This window comes from Myotis myotis, unplaced genomic scaffold (genome assembly GCF_014108235.1).
Source record: "Myotis myotis isolate mMyoMyo1 unplaced genomic scaffold, mMyoMyo1.p scaffold_m19_p_19, whole genome shotgun sequence".
NCBI lineage: Eukaryota > Metazoa > Chordata > Mammalia > Chiroptera > Vespertilionidae > Myotis > Myotis myotis.
Window position 1 is genome coordinate 41,541,534 of NW_023416323.1, and position 26,582 is coordinate 41,568,115.

Genomic DNA, 26,582 nt, shown 5'->3' on the forward strand with positions numbered 1-26,582 from the left:
ACATGGGAGCCGGATGCCGTGGTAAAGTCACCTAGAGCAGTGATGGCGAACCTATGACACGCAAACTCATTTTTTTGGTTGATTTTTCTTTGTTAAATGGCATTTAAATATATAAAATAAATATCAAAATTATGTCTTTGTTTTATTATGGTTGCAAATATCAAAAAATTTCTATATGTGACACGGCACCAGAGTTAAGTTAGGGTTTTTCAAAATGCTGACATGCAGAGCTCAAAAGGTTCGCCACCGCTGCTCTAGGCCTTGCTTTCCTCATCCATGAAATGGGCCCATCTTCCAACCCCTGTGTGAGGCTGTGGGGAGGGTTACACATAAACGGGACACATGTGTATAGAGCCAGAGTGATGGTTGTTTCCCGTTCCCTGCTGTGGGCCAGGTGACCGCTGGGTGGGAGAAAAGGGGACAGTCCGTAAAGGGCTGAGGGGCCGCTGGAGGCCACCTGTTAGGCTGTAGGTCATGGCTTCCCTTTGCCAGGCGTCTGGGTACCAGGCTCTGGACTGTACCTCTCAAGCACCTTCTCATTTTATCCTCAGAGCTCCTTGCAGGGTCCTGTGCACAGAGAGGGTTACCTGATTTGCAGAGGTCACACAGCAAACCATGGGGATTGGGATTTGATCCCGAGGCATCTTGCTCTGACTACACCCTGCTGCAGGTTCAGCCGTCCCCGGGTGGTCAGGGAGAGCTTCTCGGAGGAGGTGAGCCTGAGCCCTTAACCAGGGGGAAGGTGGCTCTGTAGCCAGTGGTCAGGCTGACCCTGGGGGCTTGGGCGAGAAGCTTGAAGCCCTGAGCCTGAGTCTGGGTTTTTACACGGGCGGAACCCCAAGTCGGGTCGGGCTGGGCTGGGCAGGGCCGGGCTGGGCAGGGCTGGGCAGGGCCAGTGTGGCTGTGTCAGATTGCCCCTACTTTACCTTTTCTTGCTGAGGTTATGCAGTTTGAGTTGCTTTTGCTGAACTTCATCTGGAAGCAGGGAATTTACATTAGAAAAGGGACCTACAGACTTTTAAGATTTGCGGCCGCGATGATCATTCTTCCTTCAGTGGGGAACTCAGAACTGGATCTGTGGGTGAAGTAGAAAGTCCCCCTGCCCTAGGCTGGTCCCCCCACCCCCGCCTCCCGAGCCTTCTCAGGGTCCGGGCCTCTGAGCTCCGGGCTGTGGGTGGCCGGTGGTCCTGGTGTCGGGGGGCCTGCCTACCACCTGCACTGGCTCCCATGTGCTCCTGTGCGTCCACACCCTGGTCCTCACTGTTGCCACTTGTTTCTGTCTCGCTCTGAGATTTGAGTTAATTGTGCCTCCTCCAACATGAAGTATGCTTGCTCCTTCATTCATCCACCCACCCGTCCATCTGTTTGTTCGTTCATTCATTCATTCATTCATTCATTCACTCACTCACTGAGCTCCTATCATGTGCCAGCCCTGGAGGGGCACGGCGATACTTGTCACTATAAATTCACAGTCTAATAGCTGAAGGTCAAGGTCAACGTCGCTGTTCTCATCTCTCCATAGTACCTCCTCGGCGCCGTTCACCCGAGACACACAGTGCTCATTAAGGTGGAAACGGTCCGATCCACGTTGGCAGTTTGTCTCCAAAGCCAAAAAACGGGCACATTCTTTGTCCCGCAAGCCGGCTTCTGGGAGCTTCATCTAAGGGCAAGCCTGGCGGGGCTGTGCCATGCATGCTGTGCGTGGATGTGACCCGGATGGAAGCAGCCTCGGTGCCCAACAGCCGGGCATCGGTTCCGTCAGCCCGGAGCCCCGGGGAGCGGACCGAGGCTGCGGCTCATCCCGAAGGGTCCGTCCCCGTCGGTGCTGGGAAAGGCGTCGCTCTGTGCTGCTGTTAGAAAGCGGGTCCAGGACAGTCTGTGCGGCTCAGGACACGCCTCGTCACAGCCGCGGGAAGCTGCAGCAATGTGTTCGTACACGGAAGCCGTTGTACGCTCAGCGTCCTCATGTGAACTCACGTGTTTCCTAGTTTCCTCCCGCACGTGGGTTCCTTCGCTCAGAAACATGAAAAGGAGGAGATGCTGGATCGCAGTCCTTTACTGAGCCGCCGCTCAGAGGGTCCTGAGTGTCTGCGCCCAGGCGTGTGGCCTTGCTGCTCCTGGTCCCCAGGCTCGTCCCCGCCGCCCGCCGCCCACCCCAGGCCTGGCAATGCCCGCGGAGCCCCCGGCCCACCCGGCTCACAGTTGTGCCGTGTTACCCGCCTCACCGGCTGGCACGTGGTGGCTTCGGCCTGCTCTCGTGTGCGGCGTCAGAGCAGGCCTTCGAGTCCGGAAAACACCACGCATGCACGTTTTTGGCTTCGACAAGTTCCTTTTCACGGAGTCCACGACCCAGCGTGCATGTTATTACCTGCCCCGCCGGGATTCATTCCGTGACAGGAGCCCTGTGATGCCGTACAGAGTTCCCCCCTGTTCTCCCCGCGCATGGACTCGTCCCCATCTGCCTGGCCTCCCTCGCTGGGGTGTGGGGAGGTGGGGACGCCCCGTCCCTGTCCAGCCTTGCTCTGTGGGCCCTGGGGTGAAACCTGAGTTGCTTTCTTTTTAAAAAATATATTTATTGATTCCAGACAGAGGAAGGGAGAGGGAGAGGGAGAAGGAGAGAGAGAAACATCCATGATGAGAGAGAATCATGGATCGGCTGCCTCCTGCACGCCCCCGCTGGGAATCGAGCCCACAACCTGGGCATGTGCCCTTGACCAGGAATCGAACCCAGGACCCTTCAGTCCGCAGGCCGATGCTGTATCCACTGAGCCAAGCCGGCTGGGGCCTGAGTTGCTTTCTGATGTCACCGGCTCATGACTGCTGGCCTCACGGGAGTTGACCTCAGCTTGCCCTGGGATCTGTTTGGGGGTCCGCTCTCCGTGTGGAGAACAGCACCCCGCACTTCGCCAACCTGTGAGGGGGCCCTTGTGCATTTCTTGGGATAATGGTGGAAGCTGCCACATCCGGTGGTGATGTAAGGAGGTTGCTGTCTGCAGACTGGGGAGGTATCTGAGTCTTTGCTCTATTACATAGGGGAGGAGGATTCCTCAGCCGCATCCGATTCGAGACAGAGCTGGGGTTGATTGGTGATGTCTGCCAGGGGCACAGGGATGGGGAAAGCAGCGGACACAGCCCTTACTTGCTACTCTGTCGTATTCTGATTATTTTGCATCCGTGAAACCCGTACAGTCCTCTTTGTAGACTTCACCCTCCTCCCGATCACGGGTGTCACAGGGACCCCCACAAATGAGCTTTCTTCCTGTCCGTGCCCCACCCTGATGACCTGTTGGTGCTGCCTCAGAACTCACGGCCCGTCTCTGTTCTCTTTCAGTCGAAGAGGGGGAGGCCTCGGACTTCTCGCTGGCCTGGGATTCCTCCGTGACAGCCTCAGGTAAGCGCCCTGGGACCCGGGGGGTGGGGGGTCGCGGGGGCCCCCGGGGGACCGGCTGGGGAACTGGGAAAGCCACCAGCTGGTTATGGCAAGCGTCCGTCTCCGGTCCAGACGACCCCCGGCAGCACAGCACGGTTTTCCGTCCGTTACATTTGGTCTCTGGGGCCACGTTTCTTCCCGTGGGCACGTTCCGATGGGCCACGCCCCCACGGCTCGGGCTTCGGAGCTGGTGCTATGGCGCCGCTGCCACGCGTTCCCGGCTAATTGCCGAGAAGCCGCTCTAAGAGGACACGGAGCCGGGAAATCAGACGCGAGGCTCCCCTCCCGGAGGGGGCTGGCCCGGCCACGCCTCCAGAGGGGAGATCGGGGAAGCCCAGGCTGCCGGGTGCGTGGCCATTGCGGGGGGATGGGCTGCGTGGCAGTCAGGGGCTTGGGTTTTTAGCTCAGGTCTGCCCTGGCCTAAGCCCCCCCTGCCTCAGTTTCCCCCACCATGGAAACAGGCGGATGCAGGAGGTTTTTCTAACCGGGAAGTCCTGTCATTTGGAACTGGTTTGGGGTCCTCAGAAGCTTCTGGTGGCGACTCTCGGGTTTGCTCAGCATCCGGCGGGCCCTGCCTCCCCCGCCCCCCCCCCCCCCCCCCGTCCGGCAGGGGCTGGCTCTCCCGCCTGTCCCCTGTCCCAGGACCCTGGGCCGCTGGCTCCGGTCCCATGGGGGGGGGCGGGGCTGGGGCCAGTTCCGTCTTGTGGAATCTTGGGCCCGAGGAATCGTTTAGTCCAAACTTCTCCTTTCAGATGTGGACACGGAGGCAGGGAGAGGGATTTGCTCAGGCTCAGTACTTCCGTAGGCGAGGGGTAGGGCACCAGGCGTACGGACGTTTAACTGGATGGTGACACATCGCATTTGGGATTTTATGGTCATTTGTGACCTGAGATGATGCTAGGGTCACGTCAGTGAGGAAATTGAGTGGCAGTGTGAAGTAGCCGCACACAGGCCGAGGCCGGGCCGGGCCGTGAGGGCGGCCACAGGCGACTGACGCTGGGAAACGCTGGGATGCATGGGACAGGAGGGGCGCGGGAGCGACACTCAAACCCAGGTCCCTGGACTCCCGGTCCAGTGCTCTTCCCCGCAGGGTCCGGGCGCTGCTGGGATAGCCTGCGGGTCCTGGTGGGTCCTGCTGACCCAGGTGTGGGCACTGCTGTGTCTGCAGGTGCCTGGCCCTTGGGGCCCAGGGGCCCTCCCTGGGAGGGGTCTCGTCTGAAGCCACCTGGGTGGGGGGTGCTCAGATTCTCAGGAGGGTAGTCTGGCGTCAGGACACACCTTGGGGGTCCTGGCTAGCCCTGTCCTGTGTCCTGTGGGAGGAGATGCACTCCCCATGGTTGGGATGAGACTGTCAGGCTCCATGTGTCATCCGGGCGTCCTGATCGATGTGGGGTGCAATGTGGAGTGCTTGCTGCCAACTCAGAAGAGGGGCCACACTGTGCTCGCAACCCCCAAACCAGGAGGCGCCAGCCTGCTAGGGTCCATACAAGGCCCCCCTCCCACAAGCTGCTCTCCCAGGCGAGCCCAGCCGGGGTGCAGGAGGGCGGGAGGGGCTGTGCTGCCGTGAGCCCTATGCAGGGTGCGTCAGCGGCCGGGCTGCACCCTGAGGTGGGAGGTGTTGCTGGTCTGCAGAAGGCAGGGGTGATGCCAGGGGGCTGAAGGGACCCTGACTCCCTGGTGGAACAGTGGCCGGGGGGCCACTCTGGGAGCTCGGATGGCGGAGGCCCTGGGGCTGGCCCTGCCCGCCCGGATCTGAGCGTGCCCTGCCCGCGTGGGTCCGGGGAGATGCTGGGGGCTCCGTCATGCCAGTCGGCTTTGGGTTTTCTGCTGGGAGACGGGCAGGGGAGGGCGAGCCGCGGGCACTGGGTCACCCGCAGCCCGGGAGTGGGTTGCTGCCTCCTGGGGTCCATTCTGACGAGCTTTACAGTGCTGATCAGTGGTCCTTCCCGCCTCTGCGGGGCCCGGGCTGGCCAAGTCTGCCGTGCCCCCCGAGCATGGCGCTTGGGAGGTGGCTGGGCGCCGGGCTGGCAGGCGCAGGCTCCTTGGGAGGCAGCCTTGGACATGGGCGATGCCACATTTATGGAGCATTTCTCGGTGGGTGCCAGGCACGGAGCAGACGCTTGACAACGGCCTTGCCCCGGGCCGGCGGGCCAACCCCAGGAGGCGGGCGCTGCCGGGAGCAGCACCACAGCATCCCTCCCCGGGTGGGTTCCGGGCAGCCATCTGCTGGGGGCCGGGCCGGAGGCCTGGTAGAAGCTGCTTCGCGTAACGCTTTTCCTTACGTGGAGAAAACGTCATTGGCTGCATCAGAAAGTGGGGCAGGTGCTGAGGCAGATTATGGGGGAGCAAAGCCCCCCCCCTTAGCTCTGGGCCATCCGTGGTGCTGCGGCTGCTGGGAATTGCCAGCCTCTTTTGGGGGAGAAAGGGGAGTCTGGGAGCAGTGCCGGAGCGGACCCACGGTCCCAGCCAGCGTGCTGTGGGGCAGGGGCTCGAACCCAGGTCCTCCTGCAGCCAGAGCCTGGGGTTTAACCTCGGCAGTGCCTGGCACTGGGAGGTGGGCAGCTGAGCAGAGAACGGAAGCCGCGGCATCAGGGGGGCCCTGGGGAGCTCCCTGGGGGCACAGGACCCAAGGTGGCCATAGCGCAGCAGTTCTCAACCTGTGGGTCGCGATCCCTTTGGCGGTCAAACGACCCTTTCACAGGGGTCGCCTAGGACCATCCTGCAGATCAGATATTTACATGACGAGTCATCACAGCAGCAACATGACAGTTATGAAGTAGCCACGAAAATAATGTTATGGTTGGGTCACAACATGAGGAACTGTATTTAAAGGGCCAGAAGGTTGAGAACCACTGCCTTAGGGGGTGTTTGGCTCCTCAGATCAAAGGCACGCAGGGGTGAGTGGAGCAGCGTGGGCCGAGAGCACTGAGTGGGAGGTGTGCAGAGCTGTGGGCACGGGCGGCTCCTCCTCGTGTGGGGGCCCAGGCAGCCGGGGTGGAGGTGGAGTTTGGGGGCAGGTTGGGCTTCCTGCCAACATGGCTGCTCTGGACCGAGCCTGGGATGCCGCGGAGGAGGGTCCGGAGATGTGAGACGGTTACGTTGTTAACAAACGCTCATCGTCAGGCCCGGGGCAGGTCAGCCACGTTTATTCTGGCGCCGCGACAGCCAGGCTGGCGGATGGGGAGAAACAGCCGATCTAATAGATCTAATCGGAGGCTTGCAGTGGCCCAGCAGCCCGAGGCCTCACTGGTGTGACCAGCGTGTGCGGAGGCCTTTCTGCCAGGGGACGGGTCTCATTGTCCTGGTTCACGGAACCTTGACTCCCCCGAGGAGCTGCCCCCAGGAGCCAGGCCTCCTGCTCCGTGCTGCTCACACGCAGACACGCCTGTGACCTGCGTGGAGGCCACCCAGCCCGGCGGCGGCGGCAGAGCCGGGCTATGAACCGCGACAGCTCCTGCAGGGCTGTAGCCCCTGAACCGCAAATGGCAGACCTGCCCGTGAGGGGGTTGGTCCAGGCTCTTCATTTCCGAGGGGACCCGGAGGCTGGGCGAGGGGTCGGCTCTATGTCCAGGTCCCTCCCGGGTCAGGGGGAAGAGTCTAGCTCAGTGGTTCTCAACCTTCCTGATGCCGCTGCCCTTTTATACAGTTCCTCATGGTGTGGTGACCCCCAACCATAAAGTTTTATTCGTGGCTACTTCATAACTGTAATGTTGCTACTGTGATGAATCGTCATGTAAATATCTGATAGGCAGGATGTATTTTCATTGTGACAAATGGAACATAACGAAAGCATAGTGATTAATCACAAAAACAATATGTAATTATAGATGTGTTTTCCGATGGTCTTAGGCGACCCCTGTGAAAGGGTCGTTCGACCCCCAAAGGGGTCGCGACCCACAGGTTGAGAACCGCTGGCTAGCTAGGCCAGGAGCCTGGTTTGCATCCTGGAAGGAGGAGGGGTGCGTGTTCTGGGGGCCTGGTCCCCTTTTCCCGTCTTCAAAGGCGGGAGCACTCTGTGGACCGGGCCCTCCGCGGGGCCTCCTGCCCCAGCCCAGCCGCTGCCCGCGCCCCTGCCGAGACCGTTGGGCAGGGGTGCAGCTTGCCGAGGGAGCCTGGCGTCAGGGCCGCAGACCCTGCACCCACCTGCTCAGGGGGAGGCATCGGGGATCAGGTGTCCGGGGGCCTTTCCGGTCCCTTTTCTGCAGGTTCTGGCCGAGGAGTGGGATAGGGAGAGTGGTCCGTGTCCCACTCCTGGCAAAGGGGCAGCCCCTCACCCCTCAGCCCCCAGGTTTGGGGCGTGCAGGGACGGAAACAGCACAGCCTGCTCCCTGCCTCCCCCCCGAGCCGTCCAGCCTCCACGCCGCGACCTCTTGGAGCTGCCCCCCGCCCTTGTGTTTGCTCAGCGCATGGATTTATTATTTCAGCCGCTTCCCAGAAACTCCACCGCAGCCTCGCTCTCCTCCACGCCTGCTGCTCACGCTCCTCGCGGCCCCTTTCCCAGCTCTGCCTGTGGGAGCCAACCTTCCACCATGAGGCCTGGGGGGTGCCGGGGCGGGCGCGGAGCCCCACGAGGCCTGACCTCCACGTGACCCCTGCACCCACCGACCAGGCTGAGATCTGGGTGTCTCGGGAGCTGCCCCGTCCCCGGCGGGTGGGCGGTCACCCCTCACCTGGATGATGCTGTGAGGGACACCCGGTGCCGCTGCTCTTTCTCCTCTGGGGGTTCCTTGGGGGCCCCCAGCACCTTTCAATCCCGAAATCAGGGCTGGGGAGCCTGTCCCGTCCTGTTTTTGCCCCCCACCGGCCCCTCCCTCCCACGGTCCCTCACTTCAGTTTCTTCCTGAGTGGTCGCCCCCCGGCCCCTGCCCCCCATCCCGTGGCCAAGGCCAGAAGCTGCCCAGACACCCCCCGTGGCTCCGCTGGCTCCTCTCCTGCTCGAACCCCCACCAGGCATTTTGCTCGACGAGGACCAGGGGGTGTCTGCAAGGAGCAGCAGGCCCTGAGCAGAGGTAGGACGTCCCCGTGTGGGAGAGACGCGTGAGCTGCGCTTTGCAGGCCAGCTGGGCGTTGCTCGTTCGCTGCGGGGCCCTGCGGGGAATCGAACCGAGCGGAGCCAGGCGGGCCGGTAGGCGGATGCGGTGGCCCCGCGCTCACCGGGGGAGTGTGGCGGGCATGCGCCTGCGGGTCTGCTCGCGGCCCCCCGGCCAGGCCGGCCCGGGCAGCGCCTTTGTGGGAGCCGCCTCCCCGGCCCCGGAGGCCTCAGAACCCCCCAGGCGGTGGTGCAGCTCGGAGGGCGCCGCTCCGTTACCATGGTGAGCGGTCCTCCTGGAGGGCGCCTGTGCCCTGGCGCAGGGTGTGCCCTGGCGTGCCGGTGTGCGTGCGCCCGGGTGCCAGCCCCGGCTCCTTCCCCGGGGGCCTCGGGGCCCCTCCCCCAGGCGTCCCGGGCCCCGGCTGACTCGGGGCCGTCGTCCGGGGGGATGTGGCGTTTCCTGCCCACCCTTTCCTCTGGCCCGCGACCAGCCGGGGCCCTGCCGGGCGCCCCATGTCACTTCCCGTGTCGTGTCCGTCCTGCGCACGTGTGTGCCGGTGGCCAGGGCGTGTGTGGAGCAGCGAGCGTGGCGTCTCTCCTCTGACTCCGTTTCCCTGGGCCCTAGCCTGGCTGCTGGTTCCGCATCCGGGGCTGGGGCTGGCTGGCTGATGGTCGCCTCTCTCGTGGACTTGGGGCTGCCTTCGGGGCAGGGACTCTGTGCCATTGGTCTCGCACCCGCAGCTGGTGCCCAGTGCTGCTCTGCCATCCTATCCCGCTCTGTGCATGGTGGTTGCCTGCTGCCAGCCCGGTGACTTGGGGCCGTCCATTCACCCCAGCAAGCCCTGTGTCCCCCGTCCTCCTCTCCTGGGGCGCCTGGGCTTTCTGGGGTGTCAGTAAAGAGGGAGGGCTGGTCCTGGCCGGCGTGGCTCAGCTGGTTGGGCGTCATCCATGCGCTAAAAGGCAGAGGTTCGGTTCCTGGTCATGGCACATACCCGGGTTGCGGGTTTGATCCCCGGTCTGGGCACGTGCAGGAGGCAACTGATTGATGTTTCTCTCACATCAATCACATCAATGTTTCTCTCTCTCTCTCTCTCTCTCTCTCTCTCTCTCTCTCTCTCTCTCTGTTCCTTCCTCTCTCTAAAATAAATTAAATAAACAAAAGACGGAGGGCGGGTCCTACTTCCTCCAAGCGTGGGTGCTCCCTGAGGCCAGGACAGGGTCTCCTGGTGTCACCGCTCCCTCAGGCCTGAGGACCCCGCGGGGGGTGGGGAGACCAGCAGGTCTTTGGCAATGAAGCCTGGCTGTAAACCGGGGCCACAGGCAGGCGTGTGTGTGCGTGTGCGTGCGTGTGGGTGTGTGCGTGCGTGTGCATGTGCGATTTGACAGTGTCCCTGTGATTTGGGGAGGGAGGCCCGCTTGTGTTGCCCACGTGTGGTTTAAACGAGGTCTGCTCAAAATCAGACGTGCGTGCAGCGCCGCTCTGCTGGCGATCTTGTTAGAGCGAGGATGGTGGCTTTGAGGGTGGGGGGGGCGAGAGTCCGCCTGTCTCACCAGCTCCGGAGCTGCCGCTGCTCGCACGGAGCCCTGCGCCGCGGAACTGGCAGGCCTGGACGCGGGAAGCCCTCTTGCCGCTCCTCTTGGCGTCAAATGTCTGGCCCCTCTGCCCATGGAGCGCATCCCTAGAAGCTCAGCCTAAACGCCACCTCCTCCAGGAAGTGCACGTGGGGGTCCTGCCACAGTCCCGTGCCTTCCTCTGGGCCGCGGGGCTGGCCCTGCTCTGCCCTCCCCGGCTATGGCTATGACGGTCCTTCCGGGCGGGCCCAGGTCCCTCCTGCTCCGCCCGCTCCTCAGGCGGTGACCACGCTGATCTCTGTGCCGCCCGAGCCTCGCCCGGCGTGGTAGCCGCAGGCGCCTGCACGTGCCTGCCGAGGTGGACGCCTTCACCTCGGCCCCTTGGTCGGTATTTGCCTCGGCAGGTCAGGGCCAGGTCCTCGTTCACTTTGTTAAGAGCGAGAATTCGCTTTGAGGTGGAGACACTCACAAGCTGTGTGGCTCTGTGTAAGTTACTTAACCTCTCTGTGCTTCCTTCTCCGAGCTGGGGGTGATCACCTGCTTCCTGGGGCCACTGTGGGGATGAGAGGAGGGACTCCAGGTGGGCGGCACCTGGTGCTCTGCAGGTTTATTCCTGATATTGATCACGCATCGAGGGACACTTGGATCAGAGCCTGGCTCTGAGCCTGGATCTGTGCAGTGACCCAGGGTCGGAGGCCCCTCCTCCTCTCCTTCCCCCGTCTTCCTGGCAGTCTCCAAGCATCGCCCCAGCGGGCAGGCCCTCCCGTCTTCACCCTGTGGCAGGGTTGGGGTGGGACTGAGTTCTCGGGGGACCATCCTCGCTCAGGCCGACCCTGCTTGGTGGGGTGCGGCTCCTCTCCCAAGGGGAAAGGCCGGGTGGGGTTGGTGGGCAGGGTCTGCTCTGAAAGCCAGGGCCCCGAGGCTGTCATATGATCAGGTTCCTTCCCTGGGCGGGGCTTGACTCAGACTGTCGGGTCAGCGCCCGGGAGGAAATGGCCAAGGTCAGCCCTATCGTGTTGCCTGGCTGGCCTTGGCTTCCTGGGCGGGCGCTCTGCAGTGCCCAGCTCCCGGACGGGTATGATCCGCGCTGCAGCAGCCAGTGTCCTGCTGGAGGCTGCTGTCAGCTCAGCTGACATTCTCTTAAAATCCTTGAGGCGGGTGTGGTGTATGCATGCGTTCACACACACTCACACACACTCACTCACACACACACACACTCACACACACTCACACACACTCTCACACACACACTCTCACACACACTCACTCACACACACACTCACACACACACACACTCTCACACACACACACTCACACACACATACACACACTCACACATTCACACACACTCACACGCACACACATACACACACACACTCACACTCTCACACCCATACGCGCACGCACACACACACTCACACTCAATCACACACACGCACACACACACTCACACACATACACGCACACATACTAACACACACACTCGCACACATACACACAAACACGCACACACACTCATGCACACGCGCGCGCGCACACACTCACACACTCATGCACACACTCACACGCACGCACACACAAACACACACACACTCACGCACACTCATGCACACACTCACACATGCACACACGCGCACACACTCATGCACACACAAACACGCACACACTCACACACACTCACGCACACACTCGCACATGCACACACACTCACACACAGTCATGCACACACTCGCACACACGCACACACTCACACACACTCATGCACACACTCGCACACTCATGCACACACTCACACTCATGCACACACAAACACGCACACACTCACACACACTCATGCACACACTCGCACATGCACACACACTCACACACACTCATGCACACACGCGCACACGCGCACACACTCACACACACTCATGCACACACTCGCACACGCACGCACACTCACACACTCATGCACACACACACTCATGCACACACTCGCACACGCGTGCACACACGCACACACTCGTGTACTAGGCTGCACCTGGCTAACGTAGACCTGTATTTGCCTACACTGCGCATGCTCTCCCTTGTTGTGGGCGGTTGTTTAGCTGCTGGGCTGCCACACTAGGTAGTTAGCATCGGGCACGGAGACAGCCAGTGCATAGGATACATTTAGCTTCTGTGAGTCCACTGCGGGGCGAAGCGCTCTGCAGGCCTGCGAGCTCCGGGAGCAGGGGCAGGGCCTGCTTTGCTCACTGTTGAATCCTTAGCCACTCGCCATTATTACAGCAACTGCAATAACAGTAAAAATAATCACCGTCTAGTGAGCGTCCCGGGTGCCATGCGCAGAGCAGGGTAGGACAGCGGGACCGCAGACCTGCCGGCGTCCTCTCCTGTCACCTCCCGACCCGCAGGGGGGAGGAGCACTGCTCTGCCTCCCAGACAGGCGCCCACACTCAGAGGCCGAGAGCCGGCGCAGGCGTCACAGCGGCGGTTTCACCGGGGCCGGAGCGGGGATTGGAACCAGGTTGGTCTTGAGTGAGTCTAGGGCCCACTCTGTCGTTGCTCAGTCACGGGACCAGGCCGCCGTGGAGATGCCCTGGGTCCCTGTGGATGGCAAACGCGAGGTGCCGAGAACCCCAACCAGGCTGTCACTGTGACACCACCGGGAGCGATCACCGGGGCTCATGTGGGAAGGAGGGACAGGCGATGGGCACAAGACCAGGTGCCCTTCGACAAGGCCGTGACCACCGACGAGTCACTGCGTGTGCATGCATGCGCGCACACGGCACACATATGTACTTGCCCATAGACATATGCACACACATTCACATGCACAGTTACCCATACGTGCACATGCCTGCTACACACACACACACACACACACACACACACACACACACACACTTATATCGGGGCACACGCGCGCGCGCACACACACACATACACTGGAGTATACTTACTCCCCCATAACACACACTCACTCAGTGTACACATACAGGCATTCACCTAGGTGTTCCCCCACACCCCAGACATGCACACACGTGCACAAACATGCAACACATGTATGCAAACACAAGTGTGCATACAGGTGCGTGCACACACACGTGCACCAAGTAAAGCTGGCTCTCCGTATCTGTGGGTGTCGCACCAAGGACTTAACCAACTGTAGATTGAAAATATTCAGGAAAATAATCCCAGAAAGCTCCAAAAAGCAAAACTTGAATTTGCCGCACACCACGCACCACGCTGAGCCCGTGAGAATGGCGTGATGTGCAGGCCCGGCCTGCCCGGCCGCTGTGCACATGCAGGTTGCACGCAGGTGCTGTGCCATCTCATGCAAGGGCTTGAGCATCCGTGGGTTTTGGTATCCGCAGGTCCTGGAACCCGTCCCCCGTGGAAACCGAGGGAGGACTGTGTGAGCGTGCTCACAGGTGCCTCCACACACCCAGTGCACAGAGGCACACACTTACGAGCGTGGGTACATGCAGGGACATGTGCACCCCCCACGCCCTCTGCACCCCTAGGCCTGCTCCTGGGGTGTCTGTCTCCCGGCAGGAGGACAGCGCTCCCAGGTGGCTGTCCCCGACGTCCAGCTGGCCTCCTTGCTCTCCGTGGTCTTTGGTTTCTTTGTTGTACCCTCAGGGCCTGAGACATTTTTTCCACCCAAAGATTCGCGCCCCTGCTGCTGGACCCCACGCGGGGCTGGCCGACTGGGTGAGACGTGGACCCAGCTCCCATCTGTCTGTTCCCTGGCTGGCCAGGGCGGGCTCAGGGCGCCCCACCCCCAACGCGGACAGGGCTGCATCTCCACCCTGCACCTGCCCCTTTAAGAGCCGTGGGCCTGGTGGGCCTGTCCCCAGTGTCCGGCTGGGGGAGGCTGGACAGCTGTGGTCGGGGGAGGCGTTGCGAGCTCCCGGGGGCCTCTGGGAGCCCAGCGATGCTGGGGAAGCTGAAACAAAGGCCGACAATGGCCTCCTTCCCTCCCTGGCGGCCTCTGAGCGGGGCCTGCCTGGGCGGCCTCTGGGGGCCCCTGTTATTTCCTGTGCTGGCTGCGGGGCTCCTGGCCAGCGCACATGGGCAGGAAGCAGGCTGGGCATCTCCCCCCTCCCCACCCGCTGGGCTGGCCCCGCAGGCCGGAGTGGCCGCTCCTGCGAGCCGGGCCAGCCCGCCGGGCCTGCTCCAGGCCTGCCCGGCCCTGGCCCGTCCTGCCCAGGTCTGCCCGGCTGTCCCAGGAGGGGAAACATGACCCTGTCCCGCTGACCTCTCCCTCCTGCAGACCCCACGTGCTCCACCATCTGCGCTGGGGCCCTGTGTCTGCCCCCGAGCCTTTGTGGCCAGAGCACCGGACCCACAGAACTGAGGCCTGGCCGGGCAGGGAGCGGTGGCTGGTTATTAAATTAATTCATCGTGATTGTGCGAGATATAGACTTAGATCTAGTGTTAGGGTTGCCTTTGCGGTTAAGGTGAAGGTGAGGGTTAGGGTTTCCAAGCCCTAAAGACGAAAAGGACAGGAGTTAGAACATGGGCTTTGGCGTTATAGACCCTTGTCTGAGTCCTGGGTTCACCATCACCGCATTGATCACCTAATTATCGGTGTCTCCTTGTCCTGGGCCAGGCCACAGGGACACGAAGGCGTCCTGTCCTCCAGGTCCCGCCTTCTAGGCGAGGAGACAGTGAGCAGTGAATACCCAGCGACTCAGCTGCTTTGCTGTGCGGTTGGACTCGATGGGGGTTATTCACCTTCTCAGGACTCGGTTTGCTGGTCTGTACAGTGGGACGCGGAGGCCCTGCCGGTGCCATGGTTCTAGGGGAGGTGAGAGCGTAGGTGTCACGTGTTCAGCACGGTGCCTGGCACCCCCTCCCCCCAAATGCCAGCCCCGGTGATTATTAATGAGACAAGACGACGTGGCCCACTTGGCACTGGGCCTCTAATGATGTCCGAAGCCTCAGCTCAGGGCCACTCTGCAGGTGAGCTTCCTGGCTACCTAGGCGAAAAGAGAAACAGGATGGAGGGTGGCGCGGCCGGCTCTGCCTGATTCCAGGGCTTGGGGCACAGGGTCGTTGGGCCTCCCTGGCACTAAGTGCAGAGGAATTTGCCGCGCGTCCTCCATCACTGAGCAAGCAGCAGGCCGTGTCTCGGTAACGACGTGGCGCACGACACACAGGCATCTCTCTGGAGTTGACCCTGGACACGCGCTCGGCTCCGTCACACCCAGCCCCGAGTGACACGCAGTGCGGCCGGGGGGGACCCGGGCTGCGACCAGGCCTCGCTGGCTGCACCCAGGCCAGCCGCTTTGCTGAGTGCCTGTGGGATGCAGGCGGATGCATGGCTTTCACGCAGGACTCTGGGGACGCGCTTCATGTGTCTCAGACCTCAGAAAGTCCCCCCTTTTAAAAAACGTATTTTTATTGATTTCAGAGAGGAAGGGAGAGAGAGAGAGAAACACCAATGATGACAGAGAATCGTGATCGGCTGCCTCCTGCACGCCCCCTACTGGGGATTGAGCCCGCAACCCGGGCCTGTGCCCTGATGGGGAATCGAACTGTGAACTCCTGGTTCATAGGTCGGTGCTCAACCACTGAGCTCACCGGCCGGGCAGAGCACCCCCTTTTCCGGAGGACCACCTAGCCCACCTTGTGGAGCCTTGGAACACAGTTTGGGAAGCCGTTTACATCCTTAGGTTTTGAGCTCAGCAGCTCGGCGACAGCTCGCCCACCGCGCCCCTTCTCTGTCCAGACTGTTGTCTGTCCTCTTGGCTGCTTGGGCCTGAGGGCTGTCACTCAGGAGCAGCCGCCGCCCCATTTCACCATCGACAGGGCTGTTGCCTTAGCTCACTTTCTCTGAGTGCAGTCCAGCCTCCAGGCGGAGAGGGCTCAGGGCGGGGCTTCTCATTCGGGATCGTTCTGGAGACACATCCGTGCCCAAATGCACCCCAACACGCTCACCCCTCTGCTCCGAGCGGGCGTACGACCTCGTCCTGTGCCAGGCCCCTCCTGCGCCCTCCCCCTCCTGGTGGGCAGGACTGTGGGCCCGGCCCGCGGAAGGCCGCCAGCGGCCACTTGCCCTGTGCCTGGCGGGCGCCCCGTGGGGTTTCCATGGTGAGCGCTCCTTTGGGGGCCCCTGGGTGGGACTTTCCATCTGGGTGGAAACCTGACCCGCAGGCCCGGGCAGGAGGAAATGCCTTCCCCAAATGTGGAGACAAAGAGGAGAGAGGCGGCCAGCCTGGGACTCCAGCCAGAGCCCCTGACTCCTGCAAAGCCACAGCACGGGGACCCCCGGGGCCTGGGCCCGGCCGCCTGGGACCCGCCCCTCAAGGAAGGCCAGAGCCTGGGCGGGGCCTCACTCCACACTGTGGGTGGCTCGGGGGGGCCACTGCCCTGCGCCCGGCCGCCCTGGCCTGGAGTTGGGGTGTGCCTGCAGCTCCTGAAGGGAGGGGGTGCGGCTGGCGGGTACGTGGCTGGGCAGGACTCGAACTCGCCTCTCGCTGTCACTCTGCCCCTCGCCCCCCTCCAGCAGGCGTCGTCTCACTGACTCCCCGAAGCAGCACGTTGACCTCCGGTGTCATCATGTCAGCTCACAGAGGCTGGGTGTCCTGCCCGGTGTCACACGCAGGTGTGTGTGCAGCCGCACGGCCGCCCCACCTGCCAGCAGCACAACCGCAGGTCCGTGCAGTGCAGCCGAAGTCTCGGCTCTAATGGGGATGGACAGGCTCAATGCGCATGGCCGGGAAGTCCTACTGAAGGTCTGACCACCTGCGCAGTTGCTGCTGGCTGGGCCTTAGTGCTGGTGTCGCGGGGCCTGTCCCGGTGGCCGGTGACGGCCGTGAGCCCGAGTCACCGCCGACGGGGTCCCGACGGGCTTCCTTCTGTCAGTCACAAGCGCCGTTGAGCACCTACGAAGTGCGGGCACCGAGCTCGGTGGCGAACGGGGCCCACGGAGCCCCCGCACGCAGTCCAGTGGGGGAGGTGACAGAGTCAGCGGATAAATACAGACATGTTTTCCCTGGGAGCGACCAGCAGGGTGGCCCGTTAGAGAGGGCGGGTGCGGGAGGAGAGGGCCATGTGGCGGGGTGGGCAGAGAGGCCTGGGTCGAGGCGGGGCAGAGAGGGAGTGAGCCGTGCAGGCGCGAGCCGTGTCGCTGAAGGACAGAAGGGACTTCCCTGTCATCCCTGTCGCTGGAGTACATTGGCTCCGGAGAACCCAGGGCCGAGGGGCAGGAGATGGGGGAGGAACTGGGGTGGGGGGGCCTCGAGTCCTTGTGAGCTCTGGGGGTTTGATCCTGAGTAAAGGGAAGCCAGGAGAGTGAGGAGCGGAGGGACCCCTTCAGCTGTGTGTGGGCAGGGGAAGCCCACCCAGGCGCTCATCCAGGGAGAGATGATGGCGGCTGGGGCCAAGGCCGGGAGGTGAGAAGGGGTCACGAATTTCTTTTGGGCCAGGCCAGTGTGGCTCAGTGATTGAGCGTTGACCTATGAACCAGGAGGACACGGTTCCATTCCTGGTCAGGGCACAGGCCGGGGTTGTGGGCTTGATCCCCAGTGGGGGGCGTGCAGGAGGCAGCTGATCAATGATTCTCTCTTATCATTGATGTTTCTCTTTCTCCGTCTCTCTACTCTGACATCAATGAAAATATATACTAAAAAAAAGAATTTCCTCGGGAGGTTGGTCCAACAGAACTGGTCTCCAGATTGGGTGTTGGGACTGAGAAAAGGAGAGGAAGCAGACGGCTCCGGGCAGCTGGGGGGCTGGAGGTGCCCTTCATGGGATGGGGGTCCCGGGAGAGGGGTGCCGTTGGGGGCGGATAATGGTGGTGAGGCTGCCGAGCTAGGCCTTGGCCGTGAGTTTGAGATGCCTCTTGGACATCAGTCGGCACTTGGAGGACGGTCCCATGATGGGGGGGAGGCTGGGACTGGGGTGCATCTGGGTGCAATGAGTGTGTGGTTGATGCTCAGAGCTGGACGGAGGCACCCCCATCCCCAAGCCAGTGCACCCAGACAGAACAAAGGAGTTTAGATCCGGGTCCAGGGAGGCATGCATCAGAGGCAGGGGCGAGGGTTGAGGGACAAGGAATGAGGGACGAGGGATGAGGCAGATCGAGGAGTCGCTGGGAGGTCAGGGAGGTAGGAGGAAACGCAGGAGAGGCAGGGTCCCCCAAACTCTTTCAGGAAGGAGGGGGGTCACTGGGCAAGTCCAGAGCTTTCCAAAGTGGGGTGCTCTGACCTTGCTGGGACCAGCTCTTCCTCCAGAGGGGGACACGTTGCCTGAGATTTCTGCAGATGGCAGGGGAGACCAGCCTGGCTTCGTTTGCTGGAAAGATTCTGGGGCGAGAAGAGACGGGGTTCAGGGGTTAATGAAATGAACTCGCGCCTGCAGACTGGCCCACCCGGGGGGTGTCCTCGCCGAGCCCCCTCCCCGGCTCCCGCTCAGGAAATGTGCCCGCGGCCGGACCAGGGCGGCGTCCGGGAGCCGCAGACGGTCCACGGCCGTCCCGCTGTGCGCGAGCCCGCGGAAGTGGGCCAGCCTCACCCGCGCAGGATTAAAGGGACGTGTAATGGATTAAAGATCAAAAATGTTAATTAAGAAATGGTCTTTTCTAATAAGATGCCTTCAAGGGCACAGGCCCGAAAAGGAGGGGATTTCTCATTTTGGCAACACGGTTCCTGTTGTAATGAAATTGGTTCGCAGGCAGCGGGGAGGACCCGGCCTCAGTCTCCTTTGAAAGACATCTCCATCCAAATTAATTAGCGAGAGAAGACGGGGGCAGAGCAGCGGGCTGACAGGCGTGCGTGCGGGCGTGGCGTGCGGGCGTGGCGGGAGGGCTGCGCGAACTTACAGAGAAACCCGTCGTCCGGGGCCTGGTGCCCGCTGGAGTGGGGTGCCCCGGGGCATGTTTCGGGCGGGCCTTACCGAGATCTGGCTGCTTCTGGGGTTGAGGGATGAGGCCTGCTTGGAAGCAAGGCCTAACTCGGTGGGAACTTGCTGTGTGACCTTTGGCTGTGTCTGCCCCTCTCTGATCGCCCCTTTTTTTTTTATCAGTTGTGGGTGACAGCAAAACCTCTCCTATCCGCCGCCCCATCTGTGGGATCAGATAGGTTCGTAGCTACGAGTGATTGGATTCCGTGAGATTATCCATCTCTGTGTGCCTGCTCCGGCCTCGGCCGCTCCGCGTGCTGCTGTCCCAGGCCTTCCCTGTGTCTCCGGCTGTGACGTGCCTCAGGTTGTTCGAATGTCTCTGAAGGGCACCATCTCCCGACAGTTAAGAACTGGGCTCTGGAGTTTGCCAGGTCATTCATTCGAATCCCACGTCTGCCCCTTGCCTGGGACCCTGGCTCTGTCTCTTGACTTCTCTGAGCCTCAGTTTCTTCATCTGTACAGTGGAGCCAGTGGTCCCTGCCTCACAGTGTGACGTGTGACGGGATATCGGGGCTCGGTGTCCCGGGCTAGGGCTGTTGCTCCAATTACTCGGGAGCAGAGATCTGTGGGCCTGGGCCACATGATTTAAAAATACGGGGTCAGCCCTAGCTGGTCCGGCTCAGTGGATAGAGTGTCGGCCCACGGACTGAAGGGTCGCCGGTTTGATTCCGGTCAAGGGCACGTACCTCGGCTGCAGGCTCGATCCCCAGTGTGGGGTGGGTGTGCAGGAGGTAGCTGATCAGTGATTCTCTCCCATCATTGATGTTTCTATCCCTCTCTCCCTCCCCCTTCCTCTTATATATGATAAAGAAAGAAAAACGTGATTTTGGAGATGGGAAACTCGTCCCCAACGTCGATGGCAAGGCTGTCTGTGTGGCGTGCAGGGTAGGGGTCGGTCCCTCTCTCTCCTCCAGGCTGCCTGGTCCAGCGAGGCGCAGCCTGAGGCGGGGCGACCTGCCTGCTCTGGTGTGTGTCTGCTTTTCACCATTTACGTGGCCCAGCCCTGGACCTCGTAGCCGGGGCGTCCTGGGCCCCCGTCTTTCCCGGCGCAGCTGCAGACACGCAGGAGGAGGCGGTCGGCAGCGGACAGCAGTCTGTTCTGGAAGCCACGGGCATCCAGGCCTTGCAGTCCCCTCTGTGGGCTCTGCCGTGGTCTTGCCAGCAAACCCTTCACGGCCTCCCCATTTCTCCCACCTCCAAGCCGAGCGCTTCCAGCCTGGCCCCTCCGCCATCATTTCCGCCTCACCTGGCCACGCGGGTCCTTTGTGGGGAGGCGGGCGTCTCTAGCTCCACTTTTGTTTTTGTTCATCCTCACCCGAGGATGTTTCCCCTTGATTTCTTTTGAGAGAGTGGAGGGAGAGGGAGAGACAGAGAGAGACACCGATGTGAGAGAGACACATGGGTTGGTTGCCTCCCACAGGCTCCAGACCGGGCTGGGGATTGAGCCAGCAACTGAGGTGCGTGCCCTTGACGGGAATCGAACCCGGACCCTTCAGTACGAGGGCCGAGGCTCTAACCACTGAACCAGACCAGCCAGGCCTGGCTCCACTTCTGACCCGTTCAGTGCCCAGGCCTGGCCGGGGCACGAACCCGGTCACACTTGCTGGCCTTGGAGTCGCAGTCACTGCTGCTCAGCACCGCTATCTCTCAGGCGCTTTATTTCCGCCCGCGTCCGGGCGAGGCATCGGGAGGGTTCATCTGAGTCACAGGCGGGAACGCAGCTCCGCGAGGGGCCAGTGATTATTATCACTATTATTATTTTTCAACCAACTGCCGTGTGCAAAGGGTGCGCGGCCGGCAGGAGGCGTCGGGGAGCACCTGTCTGCACGGGGGCTGATTAGGAGTCTCCCCCATTGTGTCTGCCTCCTCAGCGACAGAACAGCACGTGAATAAACCTGATTTCCCCCCACTTGCCGCGTCACAGGCGTGATGACAGTGGCCACACTGTGTGCCCACATACGGCTCTTCCGTCAGCGATAGGGTGCCCTGATCAGCGCGTCTGGTAGGAATCGTACGCAGAGCCGGGTCCCACCCTCGACAGGTGTCCTCGGAGAGCGGAGAGGAACTTTCCATGGGAAAGAGGACTTGCCAGGTACCCCGGCCCAGAGGAAGCAGGAAGAAACGAGATTATAGGGCAGGGGAAGCAGGCAGTGTGCTCGCAGGGTCCCGGGAGCCTCGGGCAATGACTGCGTGAGGAGGTGTCCCTTCTGCGGCTTGACCCTCTCTCCCCCAGGTTCATGCCCCCCTCTCCCCTCCCCAAAACCTTCAAGGGTCTCCAAGATCCTTCTGGGGGGCCCTTTATGGCATGCTGGCTCCGGAGGCTGCAAATGAGACGCCCCCTTGCTGGGGACAGGCCTTGGCCACTTCACCCCACCTCTTCCAGGTGGCTGTCCACACCTCCCTCCTCCTCCTGCCGTGCAGGGGAGACGGGGAGGGGAGACAGGGAGGGCCCACGCGCCCTCCCACCCCCAGGAAGATCGCTGCCCTGGGCCAGGGATGCCGAGAGCCAGCGCATTGTTCTGGAAATAAGTAGCTGAAAACCCGAGTCAGAAATTAGTTAACACAAAGGAAGCCGGGCCCTGCAGGCCGTGCGCTGCAATTGTCTGCAGGAAGTGCCCTGCGCAGGGGGCCTGTGAAGGAGGATTTGAGTCCATTCCGCCTGGCGCTCCTTGCACGCTGCTGGCACCGAGTTTTTTCTTCCGTTCCGCCTCCTCCCCTGCCCCCATCCCCGTGCAGCAGCCTAAGGGGCTGCGCTTTGTGGTGCTAATAAAAGTGATCCAGGAATGAGGGCGGCCCTCTGAGCTCCTGCACCTGTGTCCCAGCTGCACAGGTGCTGTCTGTCCTTGGCCGGCCAGCAGGGTCAGGGGCTGGCGGCCCTTCGGCACTGAGCAGGGGGCAGATCCGGCAGCTCTGGGAGTGGGAAAGAGCCTGGAAGCCCCATCATCCCCCTCTCAGGGGCCCCAGCGGGTGTTCTTCCAGCTCCGCTTGAATGCCTCCAGGGATGGGAGGCTCACCTCCTCACAGAGCCGCCTGGACCCCAGCGACAGCCCCAACCTTCACGTTGTTGGGTAGTTCCCGAGGGCCGAGAATTACTTAGTGAAACAAACACCACTGAGACCCGCCACGGGGCCAGGCGTCAGGGAATCATCAGTGACCCTCCGTGGAGACTCCTGCCCTCCCCGTCAGACTAGGTGTCGGTGGGAAGAGCACAGTAAACGCAGTAAGGCTATGAGTGCTAGGGGCTAACAGTAGGTAAGGGTGAGGGGGCCCTGCTGACCTCTTCATAATCCCCACCTGACCCGGCCCCACCTGCTCTCACTGACCTTTCAACTCCTGAGCTCTGCAAGTTTGCTCCGGCCCCAGGGCCTTTGCACCAGCTGTGCCCGCCACTGGGAATACCCTTCCTGACCTTCCCGTGACCTCCCAGGAGGGGCCTTTCCTGACCACCTCGCTGAAGGTGCCTCTTGGCCTGCATCACTTCCGATCCCATGGACCCTGCTCTGCATCGGTCACCTCTGAGACTTTTCTGATACTTTCTGTGGCCTGCTATGTCCCCACCCACGGCCATGGACTGCTGGTGGGTGAGACACCATGTGAGCCCCATGCTAGTGCGTCTGTGATTCAGCCCTGTCTCTGCTTGGTTGGCTTAAGTGGTGACAGGCAGCCCGGACCCTGTGATTGTCCGGCTACAGTCCCATCCTCTCAGCAGCGTCTTGCACTATTGTCCTTCGGTTCTACAGAGGAAGAAAGGGAGGCTCAGAGAGGTTGAGTGATGGACCTGGGGTCACACAGCCTGCGAGTGGTGAGGCAGGAGGTGTCTCCAGCTGACCCGAGGCCACCCACACCCTCTGGCCTGGTGATGAGCTGGTGCCGGTGTCCTCTCCTCCCAGCTGGCCCCACGGACCTGGTTCTGTGCCCGTGAACCTTCCAGAACAGCCTGCTCACTGGTGTCCCCCTTCAGTGTCCACAGACGTTCTCCTGCCCTCCTCCTGCTTCCCTCTTTACTTTATTTTAAAAATATTTTCATTGATTTCAGAGAGGAAGGGAGAGGGGGGAGATAGAGACATCCATGATGAGAGAGAACCATGGATCGGCTGCCGCCTGCACGTCCCACACTGGGGATCAAGCCCACAAGCCGGGCAGGTGGATTGAACCAGTGACCTCCTGGCTTGTAAGTTGATGCTCCTTCCCTTCCCGGAGGGACCCGACCGCCTGTCTCCCCAGGTCCTTTGCGCCGTGCTCCCCCTTCCTCTCTCCTCCCGCTTCCTTCTCATCCTCCGCAGCTCAGCCCCCGCCTGCCCGCAGCCAGGCCGCGACCACCCTGCTCAAGGCCTCTCCCAGCCCCCACCCTCCCCTCTTCTATTCCTTCAAAGTGCTGATCGTTTGAAGAAATGGTTTTGCTTTTATTTGTTGCTCATCCTCGCCTGAGGATATTTTTCCATTGATTTTTAGAGAGAGAGGACGGGAGGGGGAGAGTCAGAGAGAGCGAGAAACATCGATGTGAGAGAGACACATCGATTGCACACACCCCAACCAGGGCTGGGGATGGAGCCTGCAACTGAGGTACGTGCCCTTGATTGGAATAGAACCTGGGACCCTTCAGTCCCCGGGCCAACACTCTCTCCACGGAGCCAGAGCTGCTGGGGCTGAAGAAATGAATTTGATTCTCTGTGTCTCTACTCACCGCCCCCCCCCCCCCCCCCCCCCGCTTCTCCCAGACACGGAGGGTGTGTCCGCCTCCTGCCCCCTGTGTCCCCGGCGGGCCCTGGCACGTCGTAGGTCTCACTCACGTCTGTGAACAGGGGGGACGCGTCTCTGGGGAGAGGAGCGTGAGGTGGCCCTGGCCCGGCCCTCCTTCCTGTGGCCGGTGTCGTGCCTGTGATTCAGAGCTGGCAGCTGGCAGCGGGGACAGTGGCTCCCAGGGGACCCTGCTTCCCAGAACCGGCTCACTCATCCCCCCACCTGCTCCCCCAAGGACGGAAGAGCGAGGGGCTTCCTGGAAACCCCGCGGCGGCCCCGGAGGGCGGCGGGCCCTGGCGAGCTGGGCTGGTGATGAAACCCAGGAAGCGTCCCGCCTCATGCCCGGGCGGGAAGAGCCCCCTGTGCGTCCGGAGGAGAGAGGAGAGGAAGCCCCGCCGGTTTCCGCTGGGGGAATTTTCTAGACTTTCCCTGGCTCAGTGCACGGAGGCGGAGGCCCTGACGCAGCGCCCCCGGGCAGGAAGCGGTGGTGAGCGTGCATGCATGTATGTGTGTGCACACGTGTGAGCGACACCCAGACACGGGGCGCGTGGCCCCCCGCAGACCCACTCTGTGTCGGTGCGGGAAGCAAGTTCTTTTCCTGGAGTCGCCGTTGCAGAGTCGTGAAGGAGAATCAGTCTGTCGGTTCTGTTTTGTTGTTCACCCTCACCCTAGGATACTTTTTCCCACTGGTTTTTAGAGAGAGTGCAAGCGAGTGGGGAGACACAGGATCATCGACGTGAGAGAAACACATCAGCTGGTTGCCTCCCAGACTCGGCCCGAATAGGGCAGGGGAGTCGAACTTACAACCCAGGTGCAGGCCCTTGACCGGGAATCGAACTTGAGACCCTGTGGTCTGCGGGCCGACGCGCTAACCACTGAATACCCAGCCAGGGCTCAGTCCTGTTTCAGAGACAGCCGGATGGAGACAGACGCTTGTGGAAATACAGCTTCCTGGGCCCCATATTCAGGAAAGGGCTGTGGCACATGGCCTGAGTTTTAACCTGCCCTCCGGCCAGGGGCACCCCCCGAAGCTTGTTTACGCCTGTGGAACCTCTGAACGCACGGAGGCTCTGCCTGCACCCATCAGCAAGGAGCCCTTTGCTGAGATGGAAACCCCCTTCCCCCCCCCGCCCCCCTCCCGTCCCTTTCCTGGGGCTGGTGGCCTTGACCGGGCGTTGGGACCTGTGAGCCCCTCCAGGCACAGCTTTGGGGCCGGGAGAGGTTCGCAGCCCAGAGCCGAGCCGCTGGAGGTGTGAAGAGGTTACAGATCCGCGTGCGGCTCGGACTCCGTTCTTGTCAAACCGTTGCTGCGTGTGTCCCTGAAAGGTGAGATCGCGTTCATCAAAGTCAGCGCAGCGCGAGCCTCTGCATGGGGACGTTTTCGCTCTGCTTTGGACTGGCCTGTGCGGTGCATCCTCCACGCCGGTCGCAGGCGTCTTTGTAACCAGAGAGAACAGCAAAGCTTCGTTTTTGTGGGGAAGAAATACTCGGAGGTAGAGAAACAGTTCTGGGAGAAAGCGGGGGGTGGGGGGGGTGGGGGGGGGTGGGGGGCAGGGGGCACACCACCGTCCGGCCTGGTACCCGCCCGGCAGTGGGAACGTGGGCTCCCGTTGGCAGTCTGGGCAGAGCGTCCGCGTGGGCATCTCCGGGCTGGGCCCACCTTTCCCATAAGCGCCCGGGTCCCTGTGCCTGCGCCCTGCTTAGCGGGGTCTCTCCTTGGACCTCACTCCTGAGGCCAGGCCTGGGGGGGCTCGGGCTGCTGGCCGCCCCCTGGGTGGTGCCTTGGCCTAAGAAGGAGGTGCCCCCCCACCCCCAGCCTCGTCCCTCTTTACTGCCGGGAACATGGGGACCCCGCCTCCGTGTGGAGAGCTGCGGGCTGTGAGCCCGGCCGGCTCCGTGGTTGAGCATCAGCCTAGGAACCAGGAGGTCAGGGTTCGATTCCCGGTCAGGGCACAGGCCCGGGTTGTGGACTCCATCCCCAGGGGGGGGCATGCAGGAGGCAGCCTATCCATGATTCTCTCTCATCATTGATGTTTCTCTCTCTCGCTTCCTTCATCTCTGAAATCAATAAAAACACATTTTAAAAAAGAGGAGAAAGCTGCGGGCTGTGGTCAGGCCGTCTTTGTCCACCCGTCTCTGCAGCGGAAGCTGGAGCAGGGGAGCTGCGAACAGGGGCCCTGCAGGCCCTCGTGCTCGGGGGGGGGGGGGGGGGCGGGGGGCAGTCCCTCTCTGCCTCTCCGGCTGCGCCCCTTCCCTCTCCGGGTCTCAGTTCCCCGCCTGTGACTGAGGCTGTCCCGGCACCTACCCCACAGGACAGAGGTCAGAGCGGGTGCCCGCGAGCCGGCTCTTCTTCCCGACAGAGAAGGGACTTCGCCGGAGGTTCCGGGTGCCGCGTGGGGTTCTGATCCCGGCCACGTCCTGCCTGGACGAGTGACCGTCGGAGGCGGCTCGCTGAGTCGGCCCCGCCCAGACCCTCTCCTGCGCGGGGAGCGAGTAATTTTTTCCACTCGGCCTGTGCTCCTGGAAGGGGCCAGGGATGCATCTGCGCAGTACCTGGCCCCCCTTCCCCGAGGCTGCTTTCCATTCTCTTCTCCCCGAAGGTGGCTTCCCAGACGCCGCGTGAGTCACGGCTCAGCCTCCCGCAGGAGGGCCGGGAGATGGGCGAGACATCCGAGTGGGAGCATTGATTTTTTTAACTTTATTTTAAGACACGAATGTAAAAATCTGCGTTTGCTTAAAAATGACTAACATGGCCCGGCCGGCGTGACTCAGAGGTGGAGCGTCGACCTAGGAACCAGGAGGTCAGGGTTCGATTCCTGGTCAGGGCACAGGCCTGGGTTGCGGGCTTGATCCCCAGTGGGGGGCGTGCAGGAGGCGGCCGGTCCATGATTCTCTCTCATCATTGATGTTTTTCAC

The 26,582-nt window shown here is 62.0% G+C and overlaps 1 protein-coding gene across 3 annotated transcripts in view; it reads left to right on the top strand.

Moving 5' to 3' along the window:
• Positions 1-26,582, top strand: part of ZNF423 (zinc finger protein 423) — a 230,993-nt gene that overhangs the window by 42,240 nt on the left and 162,171 nt on the right. For all 3 annotated transcript variants that reach the window (XM_036346629.1, XM_036346630.1, XM_036346631.1), the window contains exon 2: positions 3,332-3,391. In XM_036346629.1, the coding sequence (XP_036202522.1) occupies positions 3,332-3,391 (60 nt within the window). The remainder of the gene's footprint in view (positions 1-3,331; positions 3,392-26,582) is intronic.